The sequence below is a fragment of the Adiantum capillus-veneris genome, chromosome 1 (assembly GCF_014529385.1).
Source record: "Adiantum capillus-veneris isolate H3 chromosome 1, ASM1452938v2, whole genome shotgun sequence".
NCBI lineage: Eukaryota > Viridiplantae > Streptophyta > Polypodiopsida > Polypodiales > Pteridaceae > Adiantum > Adiantum capillus-veneris.
In genome coordinates this window covers 180942251-180961991 of record NC_140931.1, presented here as the reverse complement: position 1 = coordinate 180961991, position 19741 = coordinate 180942251, and the positions used below count along the sequence as shown (strand labels likewise).

General features: G+C 41.8%; 1 protein-coding gene across 4 annotated transcripts in view; it reads left to right on the top strand.

The window, feature by feature from the left end:
* LOC147466103 (uncharacterized) overlaps window positions 1-19365 on the top strand; it is a 46757-nt gene extending 27392 nt beyond the window's left edge. The window contains exons 2-3 of one of the 4 annotated variants that reach the window (XR_015189669.1): window positions 10760-10941; window positions 11205-11423. Coding sequence is in view for 2 of the 4 variants with exons in the window: in XM_086523880.1 (XP_086380006.1) it covers window positions 10801-10941; window positions 12110-12295 (327 nt within the window). In the remaining 2 variants the exon portion in view is untranslated. Of the gene's footprint in view, window positions 1-10759; window positions 10942-11204; window positions 11424-12109; window positions 12698-19135 lie in introns of those variants that run through there. The other 3 variants (XM_086523880.1, XR_015189668.1, XM_086523888.1) reach the window with 3 other exon arrangements.
* Window positions 19366-19741: the final 376 nt, after the last annotated feature.

Genomic DNA, 19741 nt, shown 5'->3' with positions numbered 1-19741 from the left:
AATCCTTTCCTTGATATAATTTAGCTACGAACAAACCTTGCTCTGATACCAGTTGTTAGAAAATATGACGTAGCTAAGTAGATAATTGAGTAGATTACTTAATGGAGAGAGAGAATTTACACACAAGAGATTATAGAGTAGAAAGAGAGAGAGAGAGATTACACACGATATACGTGGTTCACCCAATGTGGGCTACATCCACGGAAAAGCAGCCACTTAATGGCTTTAGTACTTCAAGCAAGAAGTAGGTTACAAAGGGATTATACCCTTAATAGAGCTCCCACCTTGCTTCACTCTCACCACCTCACACCCACCTTGTTGCATCAACTTCACACTGTGAAATGTGTGTAGAAATGGCCTCCTATATAGGCCAAAAGGGTTGCCCTCTCTCATGAGAGGCAGCTATGTGTAGCCGCCCTTGTGTAGATAAGTCCAAATCGGACCCTCCAATCCACCCATGTGTGGTTGCCTTGAGAAGACAAGTCCGCTTTTGAATTCTGCCACCGGCTAATCGATCGATCGGTTTCTGACCGTTTTCCGGCCGTCGTCCGGCCATAATATTCCGGCGAAAAGGAATATTTCCGCTCAAGACTGGCCGTGAAAATTTTGATTTTCGACGAGTGATTTTATTTTTCATTGAGTTAGTTTTCTTCACGCACGATGGCTTCTCCTCATAATGGGGGCCTTACAAATGTGTGTTTTTAACACATAAAATTACAAGGGGTAAATTAGGCTCCATACTTAACACAATTTTCACAGTGGTTTCCTTGATTTCTCTTGTAGTCTCTTTCACCTTTTCTTGGAATAGCTTCTTTGCTTTCTCCTCGATTTCAGCCCTTTGTTTCTGTTTTCTCATCTCATACCTTTTGTTTCTGCTTTGTTTGGTCTTTTGAGAGGAAATTTTTGTATTCGCTGAATCATCAGAGGAGTTATGCTTCTTTTTGTTAGCCTGGGCTCTAGTGATTACCTTGATTGGAACAATCGGTTCACTCTTAAATGAGCTACTAGGTATCACTTGGACCACGTTCACTACTGTTTTACCCTTGTTTAAAAGATTTTTTGAACAATCTTTTGGGAAGTGTCCTCCCTTTTTGCAACATTGTATGAAATAAGCTTCAGCTGGCTTGAGGTTCTTGTCAGGCTCTGGGCATTCATTTTTCCAATGATCATCTGCACCACAATTATGACAGTTTCCCATTCTTGTCTATCATGGGTCTTACCATAGGAGGTGACTCGGTTTGGTTATCTTTAGGGAAATCTTGGTTTTCTCGCTTTGGTTATCTTTAGGGACATCTTCTTCGTTGAAAATATTACAATTGTCTCCTAAGTAAATAACATCTGGCAAGCATCTGACACACACTCTTCTAGGGTTGTATCCTTCTTGCTATACAATATAGCATAAAGTTCTTTGTTTAGCCTCTAGAAAGAATGATACTAGTCATTTTTCTGCAGGTATCTCTAGCTCTAGCATCTTGCAATGTATTGCTTCATTCGAGTTGCACAATCCCTAACAGACTCACCTTCTTTCTGTTTAAAGCTGTAGATTTGAGCTATTGTATTGTGTTTGATCCCAAGCAGCTACAAATCCTTGAGCTAATGTGTTCAAGTCCATGATTGACCTTGGTGGAATGTTTTGGAACCATGTCAATGCTTTTCCTTCTAATGTCATTCTAAACCCCTCGAATTGAGTATGGAAATCAACTATGTGTTCTTCTCTTAGCACTTGCTTAAAGCTTGGTAAGTGGTCATATGGATCCCCTGATCCACTATTTTCTGATCCATTTCTAAAAATCAGCTGGTCTGAAGATCCTAGAGGAAGTTAAAGGATAACTTCACAAGATGCTCGTGTTTTTTCCTAGTTTAGGTCTCTTCGATCACCGACAGCGGTGCCAAATGTGGGATGGGTGTCTAACCTCACTCCTATCTTATTGTAGATTTAGCGAGAACCAAGATTAAATTGTCAATCCATGGGATGAACCTGATTCGATTAGTGCATAGAGGCTACAAGAGGTTGTCAATCTCTCAAAAAACAACAAACAACTCACATCTAACTCAAGCTACACTCAAGTGACTGAAATCACCAAAAGCCAATCGCTCATTGGCAAACACATCACATGCGTTTACAACATCAAATGACATCCAAACGTAACAAAACTTCTAGGATAAGTTTATAAGACCTAAGCACACATGCCTATGGTCTCAAATCCTACTTTAGGTCAAGTGCAAAAATCACAATTATTAACAGCAGTGGATCTTTGACCTAGTTGTTTTTGACCCAGAATGCATCTAAATGCTTAGCAATGATGCCCCAATACCCCACCTATGCTTAGTTTTTTATTTTGAAGTGTAAATTCCTACTTATGATGAAATTAGGCCGCTAGTCGGTGACGCCAAAAGCTACAAAATACTGTGAAATGCTTACGTCAATGCGTAGAGCTCTTATCTGCAGTTGCAATGCAACAAACGCGACTGCAATGTGACGACCGGGGAGGGAGTAGGAAGCGCTAGAAGGAGAGAAGTGAGCGCTGTTAGCTCATGATGTGTATTTCATTATCCAAAAACTAAAAAATAACTTACAAAAATTGGCTTTTATACCTTACCCAAGGTTTTTGGTGGTCAAAACTAATAATCTGGGAGCTCTAATTAAAAATGGGTAAAGATAGGTTGATACAATCTGGAAGCTTGTAGCCCCGACTCATCAATTACAAAGTTTATCCAAAAAATAAGAGTTACAATATTACCGATTTATCAAAACAATAAGTGTTTTTATAATGAGAGCTCTGAAAAATGGTATCAAAGTTAGCTTGCTGCTAACAGTTGATGCACGGATGAGCCAGATTTTTGACGTGTTGAACAAAAGAAAAAAGCACAACAAGCGTGTGTGATTTGAAGGAGTACCCAGTTCTTCTTCTTCTTCTTCTTCTAATAGTTCTTCTAGCTCTTCCGACTCGAGCGAAGAAGTAGAAAAGGCAAAAAGCGAAGCAAAAAGCAACGCTTCAAAAAGGGCAAGAAAAAGGCAAAGAAGTCTAAATCTTGCCCAATTTCCGACAGGTCTACAGAGGACTCATCTTCAGATAGTTCGGACTCAGAAGACAACAGATTTTATGCAAGGATAACCCAACCAGTATGACTTTCTGGAAGATAAAATCAAGAAAGTCCGAGAATTTAAAGAAGGTGGACAGTCAATTAAATTTGACCATGCTCTTATTCAATGGGGACATTACCTATTTGGAGCCGATTTTATGGTTTTCACAGATGGTTGGAGTTTACGCTACTTCTCGTCATAGAAGCAGCTATCAGAAAAACAAATGCGGTGGGCAAACATCTTGTCTTAGCTTTACTTCCGGATTGTCCAATGTGCAGGGACATAAGAAATTGGTGGCATATACTTTGTCCCGGAAGCCGTTAGTTCTAGCTATTTCCGCGGTACATCATCGAAGCTTCGAGGATATGGTCGGTCAGTACACCACACATACATATTTTGTAGATGTATTCAGTTGAATACAGAATGGGGAGGTAGTAGCAAAATATTCCATTTGGGATGGCTACTTGATGAAGAAAACGATGTTGTGTGTTACACAGTCGTTGAGGGAAAAGCTTCTAACCGAATGCCACTGTCCACCTTTTACGGGTCACCGCGGCATAGTTACCACCTTGAGAGGTGTGGAGAGATACTCCTTTGGCCGAGACTCAAAAATGACGTGGACGATTTGGTACGGTGTTGCTTGGTATGCCAGAAGGTCAAGTTTTGACAGGCATAAAGCATAGGGATTGTTACAGCCTTTGTCCATACCCACCTGCCCCTGGAAAAGTATTGCAATGGATTTCATTTTTGATCTCTTGAAAACACAGCGTGGGCACAATTGTTTATTGCCCAGATATTCAGATTACATGGCATGCTTGAGATGATTGTCTTTGACAAATACCCCAGATTCACGAGTTGTTTTGGAAGGCTATTTGGGAGAACATTGACACGTGGTTGTAGTTCTCGTCATTGTTCCATCCGCAGACTGGCGGGAAATCACAGATTGCTAATTCAGTGGTATTTGATTTGTTGAAGTCTTCTTTATTGGATTCAAAGACTACATGGGCAAGGTTTTTACCTTTGGTGGAATATGCCTATAGAAACACGATTTACTCTATGATGGGGAAGAGGCCATTTGCGATTATTGAATTTGCTACGAAGGTTGCATCCTTCCTTAGCACAAAAGATAAGATTTTTCATTGAAGCCGACCAGTTCAGGAGGGACTTGTTCCGGAAGGCTTTCGAGAAATCTCAGAAAAAGGCAATAGATTGCCATCGTCGCGATTTGAAATTGAAGGAGAACAATTGGGTGCTCTTACATTTTGGAAAGGCATGCGTGAGAAAGAAAATGGGAAAGGAGTGGCTTTCTTAAAAGCTTAGCATGAGATACTAGGGACCTTTCTAGATTTTTCAAAAAGATATTGATGTCTCCTTTACATTGAAGCTGCCCGATACTGGGAGAATTCACAATGTTTTTCATGTGAGTCTCTTGAAGCCTTTTAAAGGCGACGTGCCCGATGATGGGGGAGCCTCATGAGCAGCCTAAAGTGGAGGAAAATGAAGAGATATTCGTTTCACAACATATATTGGCACAAAAAGATACAAGGTAAAGTGATAAGACGGTTCTTGGTTAAATTGAAGACCTACTCCACATCGGATGTGAAAGTGAATGGAGGAGGAGCACCTGGCAGATACTCCTCGAATTGTGAATCTTTACCTCGAAGCATTTGGTTTAGCATAGTCTATTCTAAATGGAACCCCAAACTTAGCTTGGGTGGAATCTGGTGCACCGAGTATGCGCAAGAGGGGAGTTGCTCCGCTCCTTTGTCAATAGATTGCCTCGATTTTTGATACTAAAGTCACTGATGTCTCTTTGAGTTTCAGGGATACTGTGAGCTGATAGTATTCTGCTGTAATGACTTTATGAACTGGAATTCCCGAACACGATAATGACTTGTTCTTGACTTGTTTAAGCGCAAGAACTGATAGACGAAATGCATGTAGCATTTCGATCTAAAAGATCTCGACATACATGGTTGCAATAGGGATTAGTCAATCGGGCATCTATGAGGTCCCGACTGGATCTAAATGTGATTGCTAAATACATTGCCGATAAATCATGGTCTGAGATCCGAATGAAGTTTGAATGTGATTTGTCATGTGATATCCAGTGATGTCAAGTGATGTCTTGTGATGTCGTGTGATGTGGCTGTTGATTGGTACATGTGCTAGATGTGTGTTCCTAGTGCATCGGTACTAACAGTCAGTGTCTGCTAAGACAGATTATGGCTTCTGTCTATTTTGCAGGCGTAATCAAGGGCGATTACAATGCTTCAAGAGGGGGGTATGTCACAAACTGGTGATGTGGTTACCCTATACACACACACACACACACTCGCCCTGGCTGGATGACGTGCTAGTAGTGATGTGGCATACAATTTATTCTTTTTGGCTAGCTGACGTGGTAGCAATGACATGGCAGGTAGCGTACGAAAAAGCTGGCAGTAGCATACGAACACCTTTGATTTTTATGGGCAGGCAGTACGGAATTTCAGCCTTTTGGGATGAGAAAAAGCAGCAGAAATTCCTATGCTATGCTTGATGGAAAAAAAGCCTACGCAAGAATTGCTTTAAATTTTAAGCTATGCTTTATTTTATTAAGCAAGCTTGGAGAGATGAGTTTCCATTGTTTTTTTGAATGCTTTTTATGGGCAGCTTTTGGGGCTCTGCTTTTCGCATCCCTTGTAACTCTTTATAAGTGTGGGCTCCCACTTCTCAGAGTATTTGGATGCAGAGTCTAAGAGTAAGACCCAACCACTCCCTTGTACTTTGGTAATAGATTTAATACAAAAAGAAATATCGAAACGGGTGCCAATCTTTGGGGCCAATATCTCTTGGCACGGAACTCCGCCGGGCCGGTGTTGAATCAAATTGTGAAATGTTTAAAAGTGAATTCTTGTGGTGTCGTGGTAGATTCTTGACTTGGAGTGTCCAAGTCTATTACATGCAATGTCTCTTATGGAATGATGAAATTCTCCAAGCAGATGGGAGAGATAGTACTTCAGACAATGCCAAGACTGCAAAGCTGATAGGGTGATGTGGATGGTGCCTTTCTTTGTCATCATAGGCTACTAACAAATTTTGATGCTCGCAATCAACATCTGCATGTTTCCAATGCATGTTTTCAATGATGCGATCTATCATGCTGAAGAATTTATGACTGCAAATATTCATGTTAGGATTCCTTTATGTCGAGGTGGTCAAGCGCGTGCAGCAAGTCAACTACCCTCTCATAGGTGCACCACAACTGTAACCTCCGGTATACAGTGTTTGCATTTCCTACGCTCAAGGCACATGGTCCTACGTGGAATGGAAAATCCTTTAATTCCATGAGTGAGAGAAGCACCCTTGGGCAAAAAGCTACTCAAACACTAGAGAGAATTTTTTTTCGAAAGATTAGTGGATTAGTGCAAAATCTTCATAGCGTTGATACCAATGTCAGGTGAAAGGAAATTGAAATGGTGAAGGTCTAGATTTTATTTTTACACTTCCACATTCCTTTACTTCTATTACTTGCATTAGTGATTGCTTTAGCATAAATGATGGTTCCTTTTACTTTTGCTGAAGAGAGGAATGAGAGTGTGTGGTAGAGATGTGTAGAGGGAGAGAGAAAGAGAGAGAAGAGGAGAATGACACCTGATGGGTCCCAACCAACCCTCTCAAGGACCCCCCACACCGTTTTTCATGTGGTATTTGCTTTTGATTGCGTAAATGAAATGTACACACATTGCAATACCTCAACTGCAGACTCTACTGACTCGAATGATGAATGTCGCCGCGGTAACTCCTCAAGAGGAGGTATCTTTGGGGCTGAGATGATGTACCTTTGGTGGCCATTTTTAGGTCCCTGTTCCCCGTTCCCATCCCAATTGAGGGTCGCATGTAGATCCATAGCAATAGAAACGAACTACTTACGAAGTTTCGACCTATGAAGTAAATAGATTAAACACTCCCATCACTAAATTGAGTCATTATTACGTGTATGACGAACCATAGAGTTCTCACTTCGTATGGTTGCTACACGGCTCCTTTGGTTTAGTTAATAACAATAAGTTAGGGAAATGGAAATAATAAAGCATCCGGAAAGAATCGATTTGTTTCTATTATTCCCATTTTGGATCCTTGTTCCATGTTTCAAATGTGAGTATCCAAAATAGGGAATGACATTGTATGCATGTTGGCGTTCAGTGTTCCCCGTTCCGATTTCCCATTCCGAGTAACTATGAGATCTGGGGCTGATTTGCACTCCCAATGTGAGAGGAATGAAGGGCAGAAAATTCAAATCTTGATGACGCCGATGATGGACAACAATGGAGCACTCGATGATAGCGAGGGAATGGCTCGATGGGCTGTCGAAGTACCAGACCGCAACGGGGAGATTGCGAGGTAGATCTTGTAATGTGCAGCGGAAGTGATTGATGGTGAATGCTTAGGATGAGTGCTCAATGCATATTCAAGGTTCCTTTTACTGAAGGGGAGAGAGATTCCCTCTTTTTACTTCACGAGATTTGTGCAATAGACTAGAGCGAGAAAGAGAAAAAAAACTGTGAGTGGAAGTGCTGAGAGAGAGAGAGAGAGAGAGAGAGAGAGAGAGAGAGAGAGAGAGAGAGAGAGAGAGAGAGAGAGAGAGAGAGAGAGAGAGAGAGAGAGAGAGAGCAGATTGGGGCCCAAGTCCCCCAAGGCCCCCCCCTCTATGGCTGGAGAGGTATTTGCTTTAGATTACACAAATTTTGGTACAATGGTACTAGATGTTGGGATGTTGCTTGGTTCTGCGAGGCTAAAGGCTGAAATCTGAAAACGCTAATGATCTTGGTTGGAAATTGCAACTTGCTAGCGATAGGGCTGGTCTGGAACGTTGATGCAAAAACACTGATGATGGAATGCTGGAAACACTGGCTAAGGTAACTGGAGGCACTGATGGACTGCGATATTGCTACCAACAATGGGAAGCCAAGAAGATGGCTGCTAAAAACGCAAGGCTGATGGATGAGGATTTGCAAAACGCTGGAGTTGAGGTACTGAAAACGCTGAAGAAGAGGCTTGAAAAATGTTGGAGTCCTGGCTGAGGTGCTGTTGGTATCGCTTGTACTTGAGGGTGCTAACTTGTCTTGCCCTGAAGTGACCCCATAGGTTCTTATATAGCAACATAAGGCTGGTTCAAGTAGTGCTTATTTAGCCTCCACAATCTTGCAAAATGTCACTTATTAATAACTTGGAGAATTATTAATAAGAGGTTGTTCACATGCAGACTATGTCTAGACTTGGTACTAATGGGAACACTCCCAATGCCTACACCTATGTAAGGTCTCTGACCCAACCCAAAGAGAGAACCATTGTACCATGAAATAAACATAATGGAAAAAGTTACTATTTTTAGCAGTTTTCCAAATTCTGCCAGTGCCATGATGTTTAGAACGTTTTAAAGCTTCGAAATGTGAATTAAAATAATTTTTGTAAAAAAATTCCAAAAATAGTAAGTTTTTGGTCACCCGACCCGTTCAGTTTTGACCATCTTGAAAAACTGCACCCGTACCCTGAATTTGAAAAAAATGCATTTTCGAACCCCGGGGGCTGCTAAATATGGCAGGTACTCGGGCCAGTACGCCTTAGTTAGAGCTCGGTATAGCAATTTACGGCATTAAAATTCGACTCGTATGATCCGTTTTAGCCTAAAATCAATTTTTCCAAAAATTGCCCGGGGAGACACTGGGGCCCGAGGCTAAGGTTAAGGGGATAAGGTTTTTCTGCGAGTCCGACCAAAGAAAAGCAAATTATCACTAGGCAGATATAAGAATCTAAGCCCAAGGTATTGTGGACCATTCGAGATCGTTAAGGTTGTAAGTGATCAAGCCTACAAGCTAAAGTTACCTGCAAACTTGAAGGTTCATGATGTATTCCACGTCAGCTTACTCAAACCCTATATTCCTAACCCTGATCAATTCTTGGACTCAGATCAGATAGTCATGCCAGCACAAGGAGTTCTCGAGCTCCAACCTGACTATGTACTTGAAACAAGGGAAAGGAAGTTACGCAACAGAACTATCCCAGAGCATCTAGTAAAGTGGAAGGATTACCCTGAAGAAGATGCAACTTGGGAGGACGAACCAACGCTCTTAAAGGATTACCCAAACACATTCTTGAGATGAGGACATCTCACATTTTTCACGTTGGGGAGGTTGTAAGGTCTCTGACCCAACCCAAAGAGAGCACCATTGTACCATGAAATAAACATAATGGAAAAAGTTACTATTTTTAGCAGTTTTCCGAATTCTGCAAGTGCCATGATGTTTAGAATTTTATAAAAGCTTCGAAATGTGAATTAAAATAATTTTTGTAAAAACTTTCCAAAAATAGTAAGTTTTTGGTCACCCGACCTGTCCAGTTTTGACCATCTCGAAAAACTGCACCCGTACCCGAATTTGAAAAAAATGCATTTTCGAACCTCGGGGGCTGCTAAATATGGTAGGTACTCGGGCCAGTACGCCTTAGTTAGAGCTCGGTATAGCAATTTACGGCATTAAAATCCGACTCGTATGATCCGTTTTAGCCTAAAATCAATTTTTCCAAAAATTGCCCGGGGAGACACTGGGGCCCGAGGCTGTGTGGGAACAGGCCCCAGGCCACTCCAGGTCAGCTTTAGCAGCTAGGGGATGCCTTTTGTCCTTGTGGGAGTTTTGGGAGAGTTTCCAAGCTTGCAAAACTAAGTGTGAGAGCTAGTTAACCAAGCCAACTGGACACTTGGTGGGTAGGAGACTCGACTTGCTATGCTTTAACTGGAGTAGCTCCCGCACGCAAATAGCAAGCAGGGTCGATGTTCAGCTTGAGGAGACCTATTTAAAGGTGTGCTCACACACACACACACACACACACCTACACACACCTTGGGGAGGTGCTGCCGGTATGTATACACACAGTTTTTGAAGGAGAAGGAGGGATGTGCTGCCAAAATTCTCATCTTGAGGAATCATTGGATCAGAAAAATCAGAGGATTCTCAGCCCCTAATCACGGTAATTATGGTTTAATTTCGGTTCTTCTTAATTCTCATCATTATTCTCCCAAATTCTTCGTCTACTATGCCTACTCTTAGCTATAATTCCCGATAGCTGCTCTCTAAGTTTACATAGCTATACTTCATTACATAATCATCATTCAAATAGCTAATTTATGCAGCCATTCATCATTCTCAATCGATGATTAATACATGATTAGGAAAGATTCTCTCTCTAAGCAGCATAGTCAATAAATTGTCAGCAAGTAATAATGTAGATTTGATGAAATTCACCTTTTTACCATTCAATAGTAATGTAATTAATTAGATTCAAAAAGATTCTGTCACATTAAGATGTGATTAAGGTAAAAATTAATCCGTCATTAGGCCAATAAGAGGAGAATTTTCTATCACATATGCATGCGGTAATTCTGCATCTTCAAATTGCACTAAGAAAGTGATCTAGCTTGCTTACTTCATCTCTATTGCAAGTCAATTAGTAAAATTTTGAATTCTTAATCATCTAAGCCAAGTGATTAACTTTAGAGTCAGTTCCCATAGGGTAAGCAAAGTATTAACCATAAAATTGCTAGGTCTCGAAGGAGAAATCTAATCCCTCTTGCATAAGGATTCTTTAATGATTCTAATCTGCCAAATTGGTTGTTATGATGCTCTCGGACTTTAGCTCTTTTCTTCAAGTTTATCATTTAAAGTAGTGAGTATAAAATGGCCCGGGTTAAGAGAACTCGCTTCGGTGGTGCCCACGACCGCGAGGCGGGAACGAGCAATGTGAATGGAAAGGGAAAAGCTCCCATGGACGAACAAGCACCGGCCATCTCACGGGCCATTGACGAAGAAATGGAAGAGGTAGGTCATAATTTCATTCAAGTTGTTTAATTTAACATTACACATGTTTAGCTAGGAAAGAACATATCCCCAAACATGTTGGAGAAATCCAACGAAAACCTCGGCATTGAATTCATTTGTACATTAAAGCCTAAAGTAGGAAAGGAATGATTGATGGATATGTTGTTTGCAATAGGAAAGAATGTCTGCTAGGGAAAATTTAGCTCGACATGTTCATTCTATTTCCAATGTTGAATCAGTCCTAATCCCCCTACTGATCACAGGGGACAGATTTCCTCCTTAAGGGCTCTTGAATCCACGACTTGCTTTCTATGCTGTGGGAACCCACGTCTTGCTTTCTATGCGGTGGGAATGTCCATGTCGGGCTTTCTATGCGGTGGACATACCTAGTTGTATGGGCAGCTAGGCGACAACGGGAGGAATAAACTCTCGTTGGAGGGGGGATGTTGTACCTCCAGAACATTGGAATTTTAATGAATAAGTTTGAGTAGAATTTTTACTAGAATACTGTCTTGGTGCCGCTTTGCAATACTGATTGAAGGGTTGTCTTAACGAACATTGTGATTCGGAATTTAATCAAGTAATGTTTATGTTGAACAATCATTGTGGTAGTAAATTAGGACACACAAGGAAGTGTGAGTGTGGGGGTGGAAAGTGGGGGCTTGGCTCAGGTTGCCAATGCCTATGAGAAGGGTGGTCCCGATTGGTCGGGAACTCTCTGTCTCCATAGTGTTAAATCGATACTAGTAATACTCATTGCCCCTAGAGTGGCGAAGCTCAAGTGTACGTGCCTCTGAAACATGGGGAAAAAGGCACTCGAGGTTTCTCTCCTCTTGGAAGGTGGGTCTTAGGATCGCTAGATAGTTTAAGTACGCTTCCCCTGCGAGGTGGAGCTAGATCTCACTGCTAGTAGGCTCGAACTCGACTCACTTTGTGATGAGAGATCGTCCGCTAGCTGAACCCTGAACCACTTTGTTTGCTTCCGCTATAGATCTAGTGGCCACTAGGTTCACCATCAGATTTGCCGTTTGATACGGCGGGGTGGGGACCTCACACCTGGTATCAGAGCCTAGGTTAGGCTGAGAAATAAAGTCGTATTGTTTGAATATTTAAAAGGAACTGAAAGTATATAGGTAGCTGATCCAAATTCCTTGCATTGGTGTTGCAGGAAGACCCCGTGCTAGAATACCGGAAGTTCCAAGTGTTTGATCTTATTTATGAGCAAGCTCGACGATCCCCAGTTTACCAGTTCAGGCGAGATGTCATGGATATACTCATGAAGGCTCATACGCCACACTCCACTCGCATCGATAAAGGATGGGGACTTGATTGGACACTTGCAGGTGGGGTTTAATACATCAACGCTCGGAAGCTAGGATGCTTGGCTACCGATTTGAAGAAGATACGTTGGGGAGAAGAGTTGAGGGCGGTAGAGCTATTCTACTTGCTGCCAACCCGATTGGACCTGACTGTTTCAGGCGACTCCAATCAAACCATCAACGACTGGATCTTGGAAAAGGTCACCGAGGTGATCCCAGCGAACAGAGTCAGAACTTTTGGAGTACCAAAAGAGGAATCCCGGCTTGATATCTTAGTTTATTATCCACTCAAGGATGAGTACAGGAACTACTTCACGAACAAAGTAGTGCATCATGTGAACACAATCTCCTAAGCATATCTTATACGCAATGCAAAAAGCCATGTAATAAATTAATCATCAGTTATCCTAAGCCTTGAGGGGTTTCGCTTGTAATAAAATTTCATCAATAAGGTGCTTTTTATCTCTGAATCTCTGTCTCTTGAATTTTATTTAAAGTCTCGTGTCTATTTTGAAATCCAAGTAATGGTATCAAGAATCTCGTATAACCCATGTAGGCATTGCATGTTGCTTTATACTCGGCAGCGCAAGAGAAGAAGCGCCTCCTTAAGCAAGCCCAACCTCCCATCTTTAAGGGCGAGGGGGCAAATGTGGAGAGAGATGCGGAAGTGTGGATGGAATCCGTGGACGACTACTTTGAAGCTGCGGGAACCCAACCCGTAAATCAGACCATGCTTGCAATGTTCCGCTTGACTGGCGATGCCAAGATATGGTGGAAGCAACATTGCACGGACCTGGATATTAAGGGATCTTCCCAATCCTGGGAAGACATCAAAGCTGCGATAATGGGGCGTTATTTACCACCTGCATATAGAACCTTGAAGATGAATGAATTCTTTTCACTTTGGCAACTGACTTCATCTGTCGAAGAATATTATGCAAAGTTTGTCACTCTTTGGACATATGCTCCTAAGATGACCTTGGAACAACAGGTGGCGAGGTTCTTCCAAGGGCTAATTGACCCTTTGAATACTCGGTTGGAAGCTCTCAAGCCGACAACACTACAAGATACCTTGTTGAGGGCCAAACCTCTAGCTCTTGAAGTACAAAAGATTAATCAGAACAGGAGGAATCATTGGGCAAAAAGGACAAGGACGACTGCTTGAAATAAAAGACCAGCCAACCAAGCTTATGACCAGCGTCCTATTGTGGCTACCACCACAACCATGGAGTTTCCAGATGTTCGATGCTATGGTTGCGGCGAGTATGGACATTACATATCCAAGTGCCCCAGGAACATTTAGGCAACCAACGCCAATGCCATACCCTTAAATACCCATGGGCGTGGACAAGCTAATGGAAGAGGAGGACGTGGAAGGATGAACAGAGGGAGAGGACGTGGAGCTACCGCTAGAGTGAATGCCGAAGTGGTACAACCAACTGTGGGTGATGAAGCCGTGGAGAGAGCAACCCTACATGCTGCAATTAACAATCCCAATGGTTGCGAGCAATACGCAGTCATTCATACGCCAGGATCTCTCAGAGGTGAACAAGTTAACTTCCTTATAGATTGTGGTAGCACTCTTTCATTTCTTTCACCCAAATGCATGAGGAAGCTCAAGCTAGATAAATATCCAACAAGCAAGCTAGTTGTAGAGTTAGCGAACGGCAAGGAAGTAGTATCTCGACATTCTACAGGAAAAATCAACTTTGATTTAGGGGGACATCCAACTTCTGCCCAATTTTGAACCCTACCCTTAGGATTCTTTGATGGGATACTAGGGATGGACTAGATAAAGCAAAATAGGGCCCACATCCATTGTGCACAAGGAAACTTTACCTTTACAGATAACTTGGGTAATGAATCCTTAATCCAGGGGGAAAATGGGAGACCTAGGGCTACTCTAGTTAAGGCCAGCAGACTCTTGAAGGGACTAAGAAAGGGACAACAAATTTATGTGGTAAAACTCAACAAGGTGGAAAAATCAGATACCTCACTTCGACCAAACTGGTTGAGGGAGTATGATGATGTATTCCCTGAAGACCTTACGAATCTTCCGCCACATAGAGAGGTAGATCATGAGATTGATACTATCCCTGGATGTGAACCTATCTCAAAAAGACTTTATAAAATGTCACTTCCAGAGGCCATCGAACTCAAGGAACAACTTAGGCAACTCATTGAGCAAGGATTCATTCGACCCAGTACTTCTCCTTGGGGTGCTCCAGTTCTTTTTCAGAAGAAGAAGGATGGAACCTTAAAGCTATGCATAGATTATCGTGGACTGAACCAGGTAACTATCAAGAACAAGTATCCAATTCCAAGGATTGACGAAATCTTGGACAGACTCCACGGCGCCAAAATGTTTACAAAGATTGATCTAAGGTCAGGATATTACCAAATCAGGATCAAGGAATCAGATATTTCAAAGACGGCTTTCAACACTAGGTATGGACACTACGAATTCACAGTAATGTCTTTTGGTCTAACAAATGCTCCTGCAAGCTTCAATCGACTTATGCAGGATATTTTTAGACCTTACCTGGATGATTTTGTCTTGGTTTTCTTTGATGACATTCTGATCTATTCTAAGAACGAGGCAGATCATGAAGAACGTGTTCGCAAAGTACTTGATCTTCTTCGGGAACACCAACTTTACGCTAAAGAGAGCAAGTGCACCTTTTGCTCACCTAAGGTCAATTATCTTGGATTTTTCATATCGGCTGAAGGGATTTTAGTGGACCCAGACAAAGTCAAGGATATCGTTGATTGGCCTCAACCATCCACTGTCAGCAAAGTAAGAAGATTTCTTGGAATAACGGGATGGTACAGGATTTTTGTCAAAGATTATGCACGTATTGCTGCACCTTTGACGGAACTCGTGAAGAAAGGAATGAGGATCGAATGGAAGACCGAGCACGAGTCTAGTTTTGCTAAGCTAAAAGAATTCTTGGTCTCAGTTCCTATTTTAAAGCTTCCAGACTTCAGTAAAGAATTTGAAGTAGCGACAGATGCTAGCAAATTTGCTCTAGGCGGAGTTCTTACTCAAGAAGGAAGACGAGTGGCATATACTTCACGAAAGCTGAGGGATCACGAGAAGAATTATCCTACTCATGATTTGGAACTTTTAGCGGTTATACATACGCTGAAGTTATGGAGACATTATCTTCTAGGGCACAAGTTTCAGCTGGTTACAAACCACAAGAGCTTAAAATGGATTTTTACTCAACCTATTCTCAACATGCGACAACGGCGATGGATAGAGCTTTTACAAGAATATGACCTTGACATAAAGTATAGACCATGGAAGGAAAATGCAGTTGCAGATGGACTTAGCTGAAAATCTTTTCTCACAACTATCTCTATTCCAAATAACCCTATCTGGGATAGAATCAAAGAAGCATCTTTGGTAGATCTAGAATGCCAACATATAGTATCATTAGTCCAGTAGAATAAGATGCCTGAAGCTAAAGATTACTCTCTTATGGGAGGATGTCTTTACTACAGACATAGACTCTGTGTACCCAGAGACCAAACTCTAAAGAAGGCTATTTTGTATGAAGCACACGATAGCCCTACGTCTAGACATCCAAGCTATGCTAAGACTCTTCATGCTGTCAGAAGAAGTTATTTTTGGTCTGGAATGAAAGGAGACATACTTCGCTATGTGAGGCAATGTCTTTCTTGTCAGCGGGGGATAAAAGCCAAAAGGATCAAGTTACTAGGCCAACTTCAACCTCTTGACATACCCCAGATGAAATGGGAATGCATCAGTATGGATTTTGTCACGGGATTACCTTCTACAGGAGGGTATGATTCTGTTTTTGTGGTTGTTGATATTCTCACGAAAGTGGCTCATCTAATACCCGTAAAGACAACCTTTACTGCTTCAGATGTTAGCCGGGTATTCATCAAGGATATTTTTAGGCTACATGGTCTACCCAAGCGTATCGTCAGTGATAGAGACGCCAAGTTTACGTCAAAATTTTGGACTTCTCTTTTCCAATCTATTGGGTCACAATTATCCTTCAGTACAACGTACCATCCGCAGACAGATGGGCAAACTGAAAGAGTTAATCAAGTCATCGAGGACATTCTCAGAGCCTATTGTTCGCAAGAACCAAAGATGTGGTTACAATATCTACCTTTGGTGGAGTATGCTTATAATTCTTCTGAACACAGAAGCATTGGAATGTCATCCTTCAAAGCTCTTTATGGACAAGACTGTTTAGCACCACTGAACTTCTCATATCCAACCATCAGGGTAGAAGCCTCTAGGAAGATGTTAGAAGATATGGAAGCTCAGACTAGAGCTATTCGCCAAGACATTCAGGCAGCTCAGGATAGGCAAAAGCACTATGCAGATAAATACAGTTCGGAAAGAATTTTCAAAGAAGGGGATAAGGTTTTTCTGCGAGTCCGACCAAAGAAAAGCAACTTATCACTAGGTAGATATAAGAAGCTAAGCCCAAGGTATTGTGGACCATTCGAGATCGTTAAGGTTGTAAGTGATCAAGCCTACAAGCTAAAGTTACCTGCAAACTTGAAGGTTCATGATGTATTCCACGTCAGCTTACTCAAACCCTATATTCCTAACCCTGATCAATTCTTGGACTCAGATCAGACAGTCATGCCAGCACAAGGAGTTCTCGAGCTCCAACCTGACTATGTACTTGAAACAAGGGAAAGGAAGTTACACAACAGAACTATCACGGAGCATCTAGTAAAGTGGAAGGATTACCCTGAAGAAGATGCAACTTGGGAGGACGAACCAACGCTCTTAAAGGATTACCCAAACACATTCTTGAGATGAGGACATCTCACATTTTTCACGTTGGGGAGGTTGTAAGGTCTTTGACCCAACCCAAAGAGAGCACCATTGTACCATGAAATAAACATAATGGAAAAAGTTACTATTTTTAGCAGTTTTCCGAATTCTGTCAGTGCCATGATGTTTAGAATGTTTAAAAGCTTCGAAATGTGAATTAAAATAATTTTTGTAAAAAATTTCCAAAAATAGTAAGTTTTTGGTCACCCGACCTGTCCAGTTTTGACCATCTCGAAAAACTGCACCCGTACCCGAATTTGAAAAAAATGCATTTTCGAACCTTGGGGGCTGCTAAATATGGTAGGTAATCGGGCCAGTACGCCTTAGTTAGAGCTCGGTATAGCAATTTACGGCATTAAAATCCGACTCGTATGATCCGTTTTAGCCTAAAATCAATTTTTCCAAAAATTGCCCGGGGAGACACTAGGGCCCGAGGCTGTGTGGGAACAAGCCCTAGGCCACTCCAGGTCAGCTTTAGCAGCTAGGGGGCGCCTTTTGTCCTTGTGGGAGTCTTGGGAGAGTTTCCAAGCTTGCAAAACTAAGTGTGAGAGCTAGTTAACCAAGCCACCTGGACACTTGGTGGGTAGGAGACTCGACTTGCCATGCTTTAACTGGAGTAGCTCCCAGATGCAAATAGCAAGCAGGGTCGATTTTCAGCTTGAGGAGGCCTATTTAAAGGTGTGCTCACACACACACACACACACACACACACACACACACACACACACACACACACACACACACACACACACACATGCTTACACACACACCCAATACACACACACACACACACACCTACACACACCTTGGGGAGGTGCTGCCAGTACACACACAGTTTTTGAAGGAGAAGCAAGGAGGGAGGTGCTGCCAAATTTCTCATCTTGAGGATTCATTGGATCAGAAAAATCAGAGGATTCTCAGCCCCTAATCACGGTAATTATGGTTTAATTTCGGTTCTTCTTAATTCTCATCATTATTCTCCCAAATTCTTCGTCTACTATGCCTACTCTTAGCTATAATTCCCAATAGCTGCTCTCTAAGTTTACATAGCTATACTCCATTACATAATCATCATTCAAATTGCTAATTTATGCATCCATTCATCATTCTCAATCGATGATTAATACATGATTAGGAAAGATTCTCTCTCTAAGCAACATAGTTAATAAATTGTCAGCAAGTAATAATGTAGATTTGATGAAATTCACCCTTTTACCATTCAATAGTAATGTAATTAATTAGATTCAAAAAGATTCTCTCACATAAAGATGTAATTAAGGTAAAAATTAATCCGTCATTAGGCCAATAAGAGGAGAATTTTCTATCACATATGCATGCGGTAATTCTGCATCTTCAAATTGCACTAAGAAAGTGATCGAGCTTGCTTACTTCATCTCTATTGCAAGTCAATTAGTAAAATTTTGAATTCTCAATCATATAAGCCAAGTGATTAACTTTAGAGTCAGTTCCCATAGGGTAAGCAAAGTATTAACCATAAAATTGCTAGGTCTCGAAGGAGAAATCTAATCCCTCTTGCATAAGGAGGATTCTTTAATGATTCTAATCTGCCAAATTGGTTGTTATGATGCTCTTGGACTTTAGCTCTTTTCTTCAAGTTTATCATTTAAAGTAGTGAGTATAAAATGGCCCCGGTTAAGAGAACTCGCTTCGGTGGTGCCCACGACCGCGAGACGGGAACGAGCAATGTGAATGGAAAGGGAAAAGCTTCCATGGACGAACAAGCACCGGCCATCTCACGGGCCATTGACGAAGAAATGGAAGAGGTAGGTCATAATTTCATTCAAGTTGTTTGATTTAACATTGCACACGTTTAGCTAGGAAAGAACATATCCCCAAACATGTTGGAGAAATCCGACGGAAACCTCGGCATTGAATTCATTTGTACATTAAAGCCTAAAGTAGGAAAGAAATGATTGATGGGTATGCTGTTTGCAATAGGAAAGAATGTCTGCTAGGGAAAATTTAGCTCGACATGTTCATTCTATTTCCAATGTTGAATCAGTCCTGATCCCCCTACTGATCACAGGGGGTAGAGTTCCTCGTTAAGGGCTCTTGAATCCACGACTCGCTTTCTATGTGGTGGGAACCCACGTCTTGCTTTCTATGCGGTGGGAATGTCCATGTCGTGCTTTCTATGCGGTGGACATACCCAGTTGTATGGGCAGCTAGGCGACAACGAGAGGAGTAAACTCTCGATGGAGGGGGGATGTTGTACCTCCAGAACATTGAAATTTTAATGAATAAGTTTGAGTAGAATTTTTACTAGAATACTGTCTTGGTGCCGCTTTGCAATACTGATTGAAGGGCTGTCTTAACGAACATTGTGATTCGGAATTTAATCAAGGAATATTTATGTTGAACAATCATTGTGGTAGTAAATTAGGACACACAAGGAAGTGTGAGTGTGGGGGTGGAAAGTGGGGGCTTGGCTCAGGTTGCCAATGCCTATGAGAAGGGTGGTCTCGATTGGTCGGGAACTCTCTGTCCCCATAGTGTTAAATCGATACTAGTAATACTCATTGCCCCTAGAGCGGCGAAGCTCAAGTGTACGTGCCTCTGAAACATGGGGAAAAAGGCACTCGAGGTTTCTCTCCTCTTGGAAGGTGGGTCTTAGGATCGCTAGATAGTTTAA